The following is a 13,991-nucleotide window of genomic DNA, read 5'->3' on the forward strand; positions in this document are numbered from 1 at the left end:
TCTCTTATACAGCTCGCTGCACCCGGCTCTCTTATACAGCTCGCTGCACCCGGCTCTCTTATACAGCTCCATACACCCAGCTCCCTGCACCCAGCTCTCTTATACAGCTCGCTGCACCCGGCTCTCTTATACAGCTTGCTACCCCCAGCTCTCTTATACAGCTCGCTGCACCCGGCTCTCTTATACAGCTCGCTGCACCCGGCTCTCTTATACAGCTCGCTGCACCCGGCTCTCTTATACAGCTCCCTGCACCCAGCTCTCTTATACAGCTCCCTGCACCCGGCTCTCTTATACAGCTCGCTGCACCCGGCTCTCTTATACAGCTCGCTGCAACCGGCTCTCTTATACAGCTCCATACACCCAGCTCCCTGCACCCAGCTCTCTTATACAGCTCGCTGCACCCAGCTCTCTTATACAGCTCCCTGCACCCAGCTCTCTTATACAGCTCCCTGCACCCAGCTCTCTTATACAGCTCACTACCCCCAGCTCTCTTATACAGCTCGCTGCACCCTGCTCTCTTATACAGCTCGCTGCACCCGGCTCTCTTATACAGCTCGCTGCACCCGGCTCTCTTATACAGCTCCATACACCCAGCTCCCTGCACCCAGCTCTCTTATACAGCTCGCTGCACCCGGCTCTCTTATACAGCTTGCTACCCCCAGCTCTCTTATACAGCTCGCTGCACCCGGCTCTCTTATACAGTTCGCTGCACCCGGCTCTCTTATACAGCTCGCTGCACCCGGCTCTCTTATACAGCTCCCTGCACCCAGCTCTCTTATACAGCTCCCTGCACCCAGCTCTCTTATACAGCTCCCTGCACCCAGCTCTCTTATACAGCTCGCTGCACCCAGCTCTCTTATACAGCTCGCTGCACTCAGCTCTCTTATACAGCTCGCTGCACCCAGCTCTCTTATACAGCTCGCTGCACCCAGCTCTTTTATACAGCTCCATACACCCAGCTCCCTATACCCAGCTCTCTTATACAGCTCCCTGCACCCAGCTCTCTTATACAGCTTGCTGCACCCAGCTCTCTTATACAGCTCGCTGCACCCATTCTCTTATACAGCTCCATACACCCAGCTCCCTTTACCTAGCTCTTATACAGCTCGCTGCACCCAGCTCTCTTATACAGCTCGCTGCACCCAGCTCTCTTATACAGCTCCCTGCACCCGGCTCTCTTATACAGCTCCCTGCACCCAGCTCTCTATATCCAGCTCTCTTATACAGCTCCCTGCACCCGGCTCTCTTATACAGCTCCCTGCACCCAGCTCTCTTATACAGCTCCCTGCACCCAGCTCTCTTATACAGCTCCCTGCACCCAGCTCTCTTATACAGCTCCCTGCACCCAGCTCTCTTATACAGCTCCCTGCACCCAGCTCTCTTATACAGCTCCCTGCACCCAGCTCTCTTATACAGCTCCCTGCACCCAGCTCTCTTATACAGCTCCTTGCACCCAGGTCTCTTATACAGCTCCCTACATCTCCCCCACATCGCTCCCTCGCATACAGTCAACACTATTGCACCCCAGACATTGCTTCATATGAAGTCCTCCCAGCGCAGTGACATCACTTCCTCCAGGAAGCTGCGCTGCACCAGGAATTACATCCACGCCAACCTGTTCGCCTCATTCGGTCTGCGCGGTGTCTCTGTCATCGTTAAGGACGTCCTGCTGGAGAAGCGATGGGACATGCAAATCACCGAGGTCTCCGATTGGGAGATCCTGATCAGCAACAAGGTCATTGTCCAATCCGGCGCGCGCACAGGGGCCTTTAACGCCTTCACTGCCAGCGGCGCATTGCAACGCAGCCCCTTTCACGTCAACTTGATGGGTTAAATCAATTCTAACAATTCTTTCTGTAGGACAGGAGTGGCCACCAACAGGCCAGGTTTTCAGGATATCCAACTTCAGCACAGGTGGCTCAATCAGATTGGGCCACCTGTGCTGAAGCAGGGATGGCTTGAGCCACCTGTGCTGAAGCAGGGATATCCTTAAAACCTGAGCCATTGGTGACCTTTGAGGGCTGGAGTTGGCCGCCCCTGCTATGGGATGATTTAATTAAGGTCTATGGTGCGAGGGTGGTCCTACTGAGGGTTATGGAGACATCTGACAGATATAGGAAGGTGACCCAAAAGTTAATGAAGACAGCAGATGACCCTATTAAAGTCTATGGGATCAGCCAACTTGTGTAAGAGGGTAACCCTATTAAAGGTTAGGGGGCAGCGGACGTGTGCAAGAGGGTGACCCTATTAAAGGCTACGGGGATAACTGGTGAGTATAAGTCGTTAGCCCTATTTAGGTCTTCGGGGGAAAATTACTTTTTTAAGATGGCGGCTCCATTGAAATGACAAGGGGGACAGGTAACGTGTAACTAGGATCATCCTATCAAAGCCTATGGGGGGTAACAGACTTCTGTAAGTGGGGGCCCCACAGAAATATAAAGGGACAGCTGGCGTGTGAGAGGGTGACCCTACTGAAATATAAAAAGGCATCTGATATAAGGGGGAGACCCTATTAAAGTCTATGGGGACAGCGGACGTGTGAATGGGCGATCCCATGAAAGTCGGCATAGCATTGTTACTGCATAGCGTTGTTACTGCATAGCGTTGTTACTGCATAGCGTTGTTACTGCATAGCGTTGTTACTGCATGGTGTTGTTACTGCATGGTGTTGTTACTGCATAGCATTGTTACTGCATGGTGTTGTTACTGCATAGCATTGTTACTGCATGGTGTTGTTACTGCATGGTGTTACTGTATAGCATTGTTACTGCATGGTGTTGTTACTGCATGGCATTGTTACTGCATAGCATTGTTACTGCATGGTGTTACTATATAGCATTGTTACTGCATGGTGTTATTACTGTATAGCATTGTTACTGCATGGTGTTGTTACTGCATAGCATTGTTACTGCATGGTGTTACTGTATAGCATTGTTACTGCATGGTGTTACTGTATAGCATTGTTACTGCATGGTGTTACTGTATAGCTTTGTTACTGCATGGTGTTGTTACTGCATAGCATTGTTACTGCATGGTGTTGTTACTGCATAGCTTTGTTACTGCATGGTGTTGTTACTGCATAGCATTGTTACTGCATAGCGTTGTTACTGCATAGCATTGTTACTGCATAGCTTTGTTACTGCATAGCATTGTTACTGCATAGCTTTGTTACTGCATAGCTTTGTTACTGCATAGCATTGTTACTGCATAGCATTGTTACTGCATAGCTTTGTTACTGCATAGCTTTGTTACTGCATAGCTTTGTTACTGCATCGTGTTGTTACTGCATGGTGTTGTTACTGCATGGCGTTGTTACTGCATAGCATTGTTACTGCATAGCATTGTTACTGCATGGTGTTGCCTGCTCCTGTGGTAGACAAAGGGTTACATTTACCCCGACACAAGGATTTCGCGTGGCTCAGGGACCACATCCTAATAACCCTGTCTCTCCCCCCTCCCCCCCCCCCCCTTTGTAGGCTGCGATTGGCTGCCGTGCTGCGCAGGTGGTGATGCAATACTGCATCCTGGCCAATCACTACTGGTTTGTGGTGGAGGCGGTGTACCTGTACAAGCTTCTGATTGGTGCGGTGTTCTCAGAGAAGAATCATTACACCCTCTACCTGTATCTTGGCTGGGGTAAGCGAGAGGGGGAGGCTTGAGCTACCGCTGACCTCTGGGACAGAGCGAGGGGGAGATACCGCTGACCTCTAGGACAGAGCGATGGGGAGATACTGCTGGCCTCTGGGACAGAGCGATGGGGAGATACCGCTGGCCTCTAGGACAGAGCGAGGGGGAGATACTGCTGGCCTCTAGGACAGAGCGAGGGGGAGATACCGCTCGCCTCTGGGACAGAGCGATGGGGAGATACCGCTGGCCTCTAGGACAGAGCGAGGGGGAGATACTGCTGGCCTCTAGGACAGAGCGAGGGGGAGATACCGCTGACCTCTGGGACAGAGCGAGGGGGAGATACTGCTGGCCTCTAGGACAGAGCCAGGGGGAGATACCGCTGGCTTCTGGGACAGAGCGAGGGGGAGATACCGCTGACCTCTAGGACAGAGCGAGGGGGAGATACCGCTGGCCTCTAGGACAGAGCGAGGGGGAGATACTGCTGGCCTCTAGGACAGAGCCAGGGGGAGATACCGCTGACCTCTAGGACAGAGCGATGGGGAGATACTGCTGGCCTCTGGGACAGAGCGATGGGGAGATACCGCTGGCCTCTAGGACAGAGCGAGGGGGAGATACTGCTGGCCTCTAGGACAGAGCGAGGGGGAGATACCGCTCGCCTCTGGGACAGAGCGATGGGGAGATACCGCTGGCCTCTAGGACAGAGCGAGGGGGAGATACTGCTGGCCTCTAGGACAGAGCCAGGGGGAGATACCGCTGGCTTCTGGGACAGAGCGAGGGGGAGATACTGCTGGCATCTAGGACAGAGCGAGGGGGAGATACCGCTGACCTCTAGGACAGAGCGAGGGGGAGATACTGCTGGCCTCTGGGACAGAGCGAGGGGGAGATACTGCTGACCTCTAGGACAGAGCGAGGGGGAGATACCGCTGACCTTTCCAGACTGATGGGAGCCCTGAGCTGTCACCCCCCCACCCCCCAGTTGCAGGGTTTGGGGATGTGAGGGAGGTCCCCCCCCCCCCAGTTACAGGATGGGGATGTGAGGGAGGTGCCCCCTCCCCCCGTTGCAGGGTTTGGGGATGTGGGGGACGCCCCCCCCCCACAGTTGCAGGGTTTGTGGATGTGGGGGACGCCCCCCCCCCCACAGTTGCAGGGTTTGGGGATGTGAGGGAGGCCCCCCCAGTTGCAGGGTTTGGGGATGTGGGGGACGTCCCCCCCCCAGTTGCAGGGTTTGGGGATGTGGGGGACGTCCCCCTCAGTTGCAGGGTTTGGGGATGTGGGGGAGGGCCCCCCAGTTGCAGGGTTTGGGGATGTGGGGGACGTCCCCCCCCAGTTGCAGGGTTTGGGGATGTGGGGGACGTCCCCCACAATTGCAGGGTTTGGGGATGTGAGGGAGGCCCCCCCAGTTGCAGGGTTTGGGGATGTGAGGGAGGCCCCCCCAGTTGCAGGGTTTGGGGATGTGGGGGACGTCCCCCCCAGTTGCAGGGTTTGGGGATGTGGGGGACGTCCCCCTCAGTTGCAGGGTTTGGGGATGTGGGGGAGGGCCCCCCAGTTGCAGGGTTTGGGGATGTGGGGGACGTCCCCCCCAGTTGCAGGGTTTGGGGATGTGGGGGACGTCCCCCACAATTGCAGGGTTTGGGGATGTGGGGGAGGTCCCCTCATGAGGATCTCTCTCGCTCTCTCTCTCTTGCAGGGACTCCAGTCCTGTTTGTGGTTCCCTGGATGATGGTGAAATATCTCAAAGAGAACACAGAGTAAGAGAGCGCAGCGGGGCAAGAGAGCGCAGCGGGGCAAGAGAGCGCAGCGGGGCAAGAGAGCGCAGCGGGGCAAGAGAGCGCAGCGGGGCAAGAGAGCGCAGCATAGGAAGAGAGTACAGGGGTATGAGAAAGGTCAGGGAGAGTGTGCCAGACTGCACAGTGCAGGAAGAGAGCACAACGTTGGGAGAGAGCACAGAGAGTTTAGGGGAGCATGGTTTGTGGATGGGACGGGGGTCCCCCTAGTTGCAGGGTTTGGGGCTGAGTGCAGAGCAGTGAGCACACAACTCATGGGAAGAGTGGGGGAAGCAGTGACAGCACCGCTCTAGAAGACGGTGAGAATTCAGGGAGAGAACGATGAGCGTGCGGTGCAGGGAGAGTGCGAGGAGAGCGCAGCTGAGAGAGTGCGATCAGAGAGCAGAAAAAAAGCACGGGGAGAAGAAGTGGCATCCGGGAGATTACACCAAGTGCACACGGCGGCAGCCTGAGGGAAGGTGTGAAGCATGTGACACAGAGCAGCGCTGTGATTGGACAGCGCTGGGTGCAGGCGTGTGATTGGCTGAGCTCTCTGCCCCCCCCCCCCCAGGTGCTGGGCTCTGAATGAGAACATGGCGTATTGGTGGATAATCCGGATCCCCATCCTGCTCGCCTCTCTGGTGAGGGTCCCTGGGCAGCATGGGAAAGCTGGGACAGCACCCGTCAGTGTCCCCATCAAGTCATGTCCCTCTCAGCGGAACACACGGTCTTTCCCAGTCTGTCTCATTTTTTCCTCTTCTCTCTCTCCATCTCTTCTCTCCTTTCCTTCTGTCTTTTCGTTCTCATTCCATTGCCCACCTATGTCTCTCGCCTCCTCTCTCTCCCCCCCCATGTCAGTCTCTCTTTCTCTCCCCACTCTTATCCTCTCCCGCTGTCTCACTCCACCTATCTCGCTCTCTTATTCTCTACCTCCCTCTACACCTCTCCACCCCTCTCTTGTCTCTCGTCCTCCCCTCTACCTCAGTCTCTCTCCCCCCCCCAAATATCTCTATATCTTCCTCTCTGTCCCTTTCTCCCCTCTCCCATTCTCCCTCTTTCAGATAAACCTTCTGATCTTCATGAGAATTTTGAAGATGATATTGTCCAAGCTGAGAGCCAGTCAGAAAGGATATGCAGACTACAAGCTGAGGTCAGTCAGAAAGGATATGCAGACTACAAGCTGAGGTCAGTCAGAAAGGATATGCAGACTACAAGCTGAGGTCAGTCAGAAAGGATATGCAGACTACAAGCTGAGGTCAGTCAGAAAGGATATGCAGACTACAAGCTGAGAGCCAGTCAGAAAGGATATGCAGACTACAAGCTGAGAGCCAGTCAGAAAGGATATGCAGACTACAAGCTGAGGTCAGTCAGAAAGGATATGCAGACTACAAGCTGAGGAGGTCAGTCAGAAAGGATATGCAGACTACAAGCTGAGGAGGTCAGTCAGAAAGGATATGCAGACTACAAGCTGAGGAGGTCAGTCAGAAAGGATATGCAGACTACAAGCTGAGGAGGTCAGTCAGAAAGGATATGCAGACTACAAGCTGAGGTCAGTCAGAAAGGATATGCAGACTACAAGCTGAGGTCAGTCAGAAAGGATATGCAGACTACAAGCTGAGGTCAGTCAGAAAGGATATGCAGACTACAAGCTGAGGAGGTCAGTCAGAAAGGATATGCAGACTACAAGCTGAGGAGGTCAGTCAGAAAGGATATGCAGACTACAAGCTGAGGAGGTCAGTCAGAAAGGATATGCAGACTACAAGCTGAGGAGGTCAGTCAGAAAGGATATGCAGACTACAAGCTGAGGTCAGTCAGAAAGGATATGCAGACTACAAGCTGAGAGCCAGTCAGAAAGGATATGCAGACTACAAGCTGAGGTCAGTCAGAAAGGATATGCAGACTACAAGCTGAGGTCAGTCAGAAAGGATATGCAGACTACAAGCTGAGGTCAGTCAGAAAGGATATGCAGACTACAAGCTGAGGAGGTCAGTCAGAAAAGATATGCAGACTACAAGCTGAGGAGGTCAGTCAGAAAGGATATGCAGACTACAAGCTGAGGAGGTCAGTCAGAAAGGATATGCAGACTACAAGCTGAGGTCAGTCAGAAAGGATATGCAGACTACAAGCTGAGGAGGTCAGTCAGAAAGGATATGCAGACTACAAGCTGAGGTCAGTCAGAAAGGATATGCAGACTACAAGATGAGGTCAGTCAAAAAGGATATGCAGACTACAAGCTGAGGTCAGTCAGAAAGGATATGCAGACTACAAGCTGAGGTCAGTCAGAAAGGATATGCAGACTACAAGCTGAGGTCAGTCAGAAAGGATATGCAGACTACAAGCTGAGGTCAGTCAGAAAGGATATGCAGACTACAAGCTGAGAGCCAGTCAGAAAGGATATGCAGACTACAAGCTGTCAGTCAGAAAGGATATGCAGACTACTAGCTGAGGGGGTCAGTCAGAAAGGATATGCAGACTACAAGCTGAGGTCAGTCAGAAAGGATATGCAGACTACAAGCTGAGGAGGTCAGTCAGAAAGGATATGCAGACTACAAGCTGAGGTCAGTCAGAAAGGATATGCAGACTACAAGCTGAGGTCAGTCAGAAAGGATATGCAGACTACAAGCTGAGGTCAGTCAGAAAGGATATGCAGACTACTAGCTGAGGAGGTCAGTCAGAAAGGATATGCAGACTACAAGCTGAGGAGGTCAGTCAGAAAGGATATGCAGACTACTAGCTGAGGAGGTCAGTCAGAAAGGATATGCAGACTACAAGCTGAGGAGGTCAGTCAGAAAGGATATGCAGACTACAAGCTGAGGAGGTCAGTCAGAAAGGATATGCAGACTACTAGCTGAGGAGGTCAGTCAGAAAGGATATGCAGACTACAAGCTGAGGAGGTCAGTCAGAAAGGATATGCAGACTACAAGCTGAGGTCAGTCAGAAAGGATATGCAGACTACAAGCTGAGAGCCAGTCAGAAAGGATATGCAGACTACAAGCTGAGGTCAGTCAGAAAGGATATGCAGACTACAAGCTGAGGTCAGTCAGAAAGGATATGCAGACTACAAGCTGAGGTCAGTCAGAAAGGATATGCAGACTACAAGCTGAGGAGGTCAGTCAGAAAAGATATGCAGACTACAAGCTGAGGAAGTCAGTCAGAAAGGATATGCAGACTACAAGCTGAGGAGGTCAGTCAGAAAGGATATGCAGACTACAAGCTGAGGTCAGTCAGAAAGGATATGCAGACTACAAGCTGAGGAGGTCAGTCAGAAAGGATATGCAGACTACAAGCTGAGGTCAGTCAGAAAGGATATGCAGACTACAAGATGAGGTCAGTCAAAAAGGATATGCAGACTACAAGCTGAGGTCAGTCAGAAAGGATATGCAGACTACAAGCTGAGGTCAGTCAGAAAGGATATGCAGACTACAAGCTGAGGTCAGTCAGAAAGGATATGCAGACTACAAGCTGAGGTCAGTCAGAAAGGATATGCAGACTACAAGCTGAGAGCCAGTCAGAAAGGATATGCAGACTACAAGCTGTCAGTCAGAAAGGATATGCAGACTACTAGCTGAGGGGGTCAGTCAGAAAGGATATGCAGACTACAAGCTGAGGTCAGTCAGAAAGGATATGCAGACTACAAGCTGAGGAGGTCAGTCAGAAAGGATATGCAGACTACAAGCTGAGGTCAGTCAGAAAGGATATGCAGACTACAAGCTGAGGTCAGTCAGAAAGGATATGCAGACTACAAGCTGAGGTCAGTCAGAAAGGATATGCAGACTACTAGCTGAGGAGGTCAGTCAGAAAGGATATGCAGACTACAAGCTGAGGAGGTCAGTCAGAAAGGATATGCAGACTACTAGCTGAGGAGGTCAGTCAGAAAGGATATGCAGACTACAAGCTGAGGAGGTCAGTCAGAAAGGATATGCAGACTACAAGCTGAGGAGGTCAGTCAGAAAGGATATGCAGACTACTAGCTGAGGAGGTCAGTCAGAAAGGATATGCAGACTACAAGCTGAGGAGGTCAGTCAGAAAGGATATGCAGACTACAAGATGAGGTCAGTCAGAAAGGATATGCAGACTACAAGCTGAGGTCAGTCAGAAAGGATATGCAGACTACAAGCTGAGGTCAGTCAGAAAGGATATGCAGACTAGAGTTTTGGGAAGCAAGATCTGGGGCTTAAGGGGCGAGGAGGCAAAGATATCCAATAGCCGACCACAAATATCCTACTCAAACACCACTTTAATGCTGGAAATGTAGGCCTAAAAATTGTCATTTTCATACATATTTGCAAATATGTGAGGGGGGGGGGGGGAATCTGCATTTTTGGGGCTTGCGAAAGGACAAAATGCTTTTTTTCCACTCCATGATGGTTTTTAATTGTAGGCTAAGGGGGTTCAGAGGCCTGAGCAAAGCAAATTGAATTTATATGTACGTTACAATACATAATTCGGCTTTCAATAGAGAAATATGCTTGACGACGCGTTTCACCTTCTCTCCCAGTCACTGTGCTCTCCCATTACTAATCATTACTATATTTATTTATAACAACATTTATATAGCGTCCTTACCAGGGCGCTGTACATGAGTTAGTACAGACACAATCTGTGTGTTTTGGTGCCTGAGACACAGGGAGATATACTGCTGCGGCACAGTTTATTCGAGCATTTGCCCGTTCTGTGCCGCAGCAGTAGCCTGGCGCGCGCCCGAGTGTGACGGGCGCGCGCCGAAGCAGCGGAAGAGCGCCCTCCGATCGGGGCGCTCTCCCTACCGCTGCCGGGTCCGCCGGGTCCCCCGGAACCCCCTGCCGCTGTCCCGCGATCGCGGGACACCAGGGCTCCCTCGGGGAGCCCCTGGACACGCGTGCAGGGGGCGCACGCTCCCGATGACGCGTGAACGCGCGTCTATGACGCGCGGCACGCCGAGGGGCGGCCACTAGCAAGCCGGGAGATTTCCCGGCTTGCGGTACCGACCACACTTCAATAAAGTGTGTCGGTAGTGTAGGGACTTGCCCAAGGTCACAAGGTTCCCTGCTTCAAACTCCGTGTCATTGCTTTTAATAGTTAGTGTCTTTACTCACTGGGCCAATCCTTCTCTATATGGACTTTCTCGTTGATGCCAAAAAAAATGGGTACGAGGTCCTACAAAAATAACCCGGCATTTCGCTCCAACTACGATTTGTGCCAACGGGGCACCATTGCATGGAAAAAGCTGTTTATTATAATGCATTTCTTGCATGGCGTCTGCGGCGCTTTACATAGGCTTGTGCTGGGACGAGTCCCTGCCCTGCAGAGCGTGCAATCTAATGTTGGCCAGCTAAAGTCACACAGAGAGCGGATTTAAACAGGGGCTCCCACTTCAAAGGCTGCAGCATAAGCATGAAGGAACACCTTGGTTAATGGATTGCCTGGCATTAAAGCAGCCAGTACAGCTCTGAGTAGGGAACGCATCCAGGTACCGCAGGTGAGTACCTTTAGAATAAACCCAGTGAGTAACCATGCGGACCTCTGCGTCAATCAGCGAGGTGTGGTAAAGACGGTCTAGGACATTTGATCGCTGCCGGCGTTTAGCGGTCACTCGCCTCGCACCTCTCTCCACCTCGCACCTCTCTCCGCCTCGCACCTCTCTCCGCCTCGCACCTCTCTCCGCCTCGCACCTCTCTCCGCCGGCCATTTCGCCGCTCAGGTAAGCCCCTAAACCCTAAAAACCTTAATCCCTTACCTTAAAACCCCATAATCGGAACCTCTAATACTTCCGCTACTCCCATGTCCTAAAAACCTTAACCCCTTACCCTAAAACCCCCATCTGTAACCCCCTACCCATACTGCCGAAACCCCTTAAATTACCTTCTCGGCGAAACGGCCGGCGGCTGAGTGACTCCGTGGTAAAGGGACTGGCTCTGAAGTAGTAGAAACGCGTCACAATGCTGAAGTCGCCCTGCATGAACCGCTACCATATTAGAGTGTAAGCTCTGCCACACACTGACCGGTCAGCGTGATCTCCCCCCAGGTTGGCTAAAGCGACACTGACACTCATCCCGCTGTTCGGGATGCACGAAGTGGTGTTTCTCTTCGCCACGGACGAGCAGACATCGGGACTGCTGCGTTACATCAAGGTCTTCTTCAACCTCTTCCTCAACTCCTTCCAGGTACGGCCCCGGAGCCATCGTCAATGAGGCCAGGATAAGCGGGACACTGCTAGCGCTCACTTCGGGGGGTACTGGGGCGTAGAAGCGGGGCTCGCTCCCGTTATTTATCCTGTAGGAAGTGGTTGTAGGTGGTGATATCTTTTAACAGACCGACGTGAGTTTCTCACACAGAATTATAGTGTACAGATTTCCAAACCTCACTGGTCTCTTCTTCACATGTACAGAGCTTCCCAACCTCACATGTCTCTTCTTCACATGTACAGAGCTTTCCAAACCTCACAAGTCTCTTCTTCACATGTACAGAGCTTCCAAACCTCATAGGTCTCTTCTTCACATGTACAGAGCTTCCCAACCTCACAGGTCTCTTCTTCACATGTACAGAGCTTCCCAACCTCACAGGTCTCTTCTTCACATGTACAGAGCTTCCCAACCTCACAGGTCTCTTCTTCACATGTACAGAGCTTCCCAACCTCACTGGTCTCTTCTTCACATGTACAGAGCTTTCCAAACCTCACAGGTCTCTTCTTCACATGTAGAGCTTCCCAAACCTCATCGTTTTTTTCAAGGTTGGAAGAAGACCGTCGGTCCATTAAAAAGGTCTCACAACCTGGAACAAATCTACTTTCCTGGGATCAATATGAGAACTTTGAAGTAGATCTGAGAGACAATGCACAGTGAGCTGCTACTTGTAGCTATAGCTAGAGGCGGAGGAGGGGGACGCAGAGGCACGGAGTGAGAGGGTGTGAGGGGGAGTGGGAGAGACGCAGAGTGAGGGGGAGGAGGGGGAGTGAGAGAGACGCAGAGTGAGGGGGAGGAGGGGGAGTGAGAGGGTGTGAGGGGGAGTGAGAGACGCAGAGTGAGGGGGAGTGAGAGGGTGTGAGGGGGAGTGAGAGACGCAGAGTGAGGGGGAGGAGTGGGAGTGAGAGACGCAGAGTGAGGGGGAGGAGTGGGAGTGAGAGAGACGCAGAGTGAGGCGGAGGCAGCGAGTGCGAGGGGCAGTGAGAGGGACGCAGAGTGAGGTGGAGGAGGGGGAGTGAGAGAGACGCAGTGAGGCGGAGGCAGCGAGTGCGAGGGGGAGTGAGAGACGCAGAGTGAGGGGGAGGAGTGGGAGTGAGAGAGACGCAGAGTGAGGCGGAGGCAGCGAGTGCGAGGGGCAGTGAGAGGGACGCAGAGTGAGGTGGAGGAGGGGGAGTGAGAGAGACGCAGTGAGGCGGAGGCAGCGAGTGCGAGGGGGAGTGAGAGGGACGCAGAGTGAGGGGGAGTGAGAGACGCAGAGTGAGGCTGAGAGGGGAGTGAGGGGGAGAGGAACGCAGAGTGAGGGCGGAGTAAGGGGGACATGGAGCGAGGGGGACTCATAGGCGGAGATGAGGGGTACGCAGAGGCGGCGGAGTGAGGGGGACACAGAGCGAGGGGGACGCATAGGCGGCGGAGTGAGGGGGACACGGAGCGAGGGGGACGCAGAGGCGGAGATGAGGGGGACACAAGCGGAGATGAGGGGGACGCAGGCGGAGATGAGGGGGACACAGGCGGAGATGAGGGGGACGCAGGCGGAGATGAGGGGGACGCAGGCGGAGATGAGGGGGACGCAGAGGCGGAGATGAGGGGGACGCAGGCGGAGATGAGGGGGACGCAGGCGGAGATGAGGGGGACACAGGCGGAGATGAGGAGGACGCAGAGGCGGAGATGAGGGGGACGCAGAGGCGGAGATGAGGGGGACGCAGGCGGAGATGAGGGGGAAGCAGAGGCGGAGATGAGGGGGACGCAGGCGGAGATGAGGGGGACACAGGCGGAGATGAGGGGGACGCAGAGGCGGCGGAGATGAGGGGGACGCAGGCGGAGATGAGGGGGACGCAGAGGCGGAGATGAGGGGGACGCAGGCAGAGATGAGGGGGACACAGGCGGAGATGAGGAGGACGCAGAGGCGGAGATGAGGGGGACGCAGAGGCGGACGCAGGCGGAGATGAGGGGGACACAGGCGGAGATGAGGGGGACGCAGAGGCGGCGGAGATGAGGGGGACACAGGCGGAGATGAGGGGCATACAGGCGGAGATGAGGGGGACACAGGCGGAGATGAGGGGGACACAGGCGGAGATGAGGGGGACGCAGAGGCGGCGATGAGGGGGACACAGGCGGAGATGAGGGGGACGCAGAGGCGGCGGAGATGAGGGGGACACAGGCGGAGATGAGGGGGACGCAGAGGCGGCGGAGTGAGGGGGACACAGAGGCCGAGTTCTCTCAGCATTACGTACAGACCGCACATCACTAATATCACACGGAGACGTCGGGACCAGGCTGCTCACCCACATTCTCTCTCTTGCAGGGGCTTCTGGTAGCCGTGTTGTACTGTTTCGCTAACAAAGAGGCGAGTTTCATTTGTCCTTCAGTATTACTCCTCCACCATCTATCTTTGGTCTGCTCCATTAACCCCCTTATGGGTTGGTAGGATCACCGATTATGG

General features: G+C 53.8%; 1 protein-coding gene across 1 annotated transcript in view; it reads left to right on the forward strand.

Moving 5' to 3' along the window:
* The window catches only part of LOC142463515 (glucagon receptor-like), a 45,353-nt gene that overhangs the window by 29,680 nt on the left and 1,682 nt on the right, over window positions 1–13,991 (forward strand). The window contains 7 exon segments of the mRNA XM_075566371.1: window positions 1,579–1,735; window positions 3,477–3,636; window positions 5,315–5,375; window positions 5,962–6,031; window positions 6,452–6,540; window positions 11,395–11,533; window positions 13,854–13,895. Of these exon segments, the coding sequence (XP_075422486.1) occupies window positions 1,579–1,735; window positions 3,477–3,636; window positions 5,315–5,375; window positions 5,962–6,031; window positions 6,452–6,540; window positions 11,395–11,533; window positions 13,854–13,895 (718 nt within the window).

Source organism: Ascaphus truei, chromosome 11 (assembly GCF_040206685.1).
Source record: "Ascaphus truei isolate aAscTru1 chromosome 11, aAscTru1.hap1, whole genome shotgun sequence".
Taxonomy (NCBI): domain Eukaryota; kingdom Metazoa; phylum Chordata; class Amphibia; order Anura; family Ascaphidae; genus Ascaphus; species Ascaphus truei.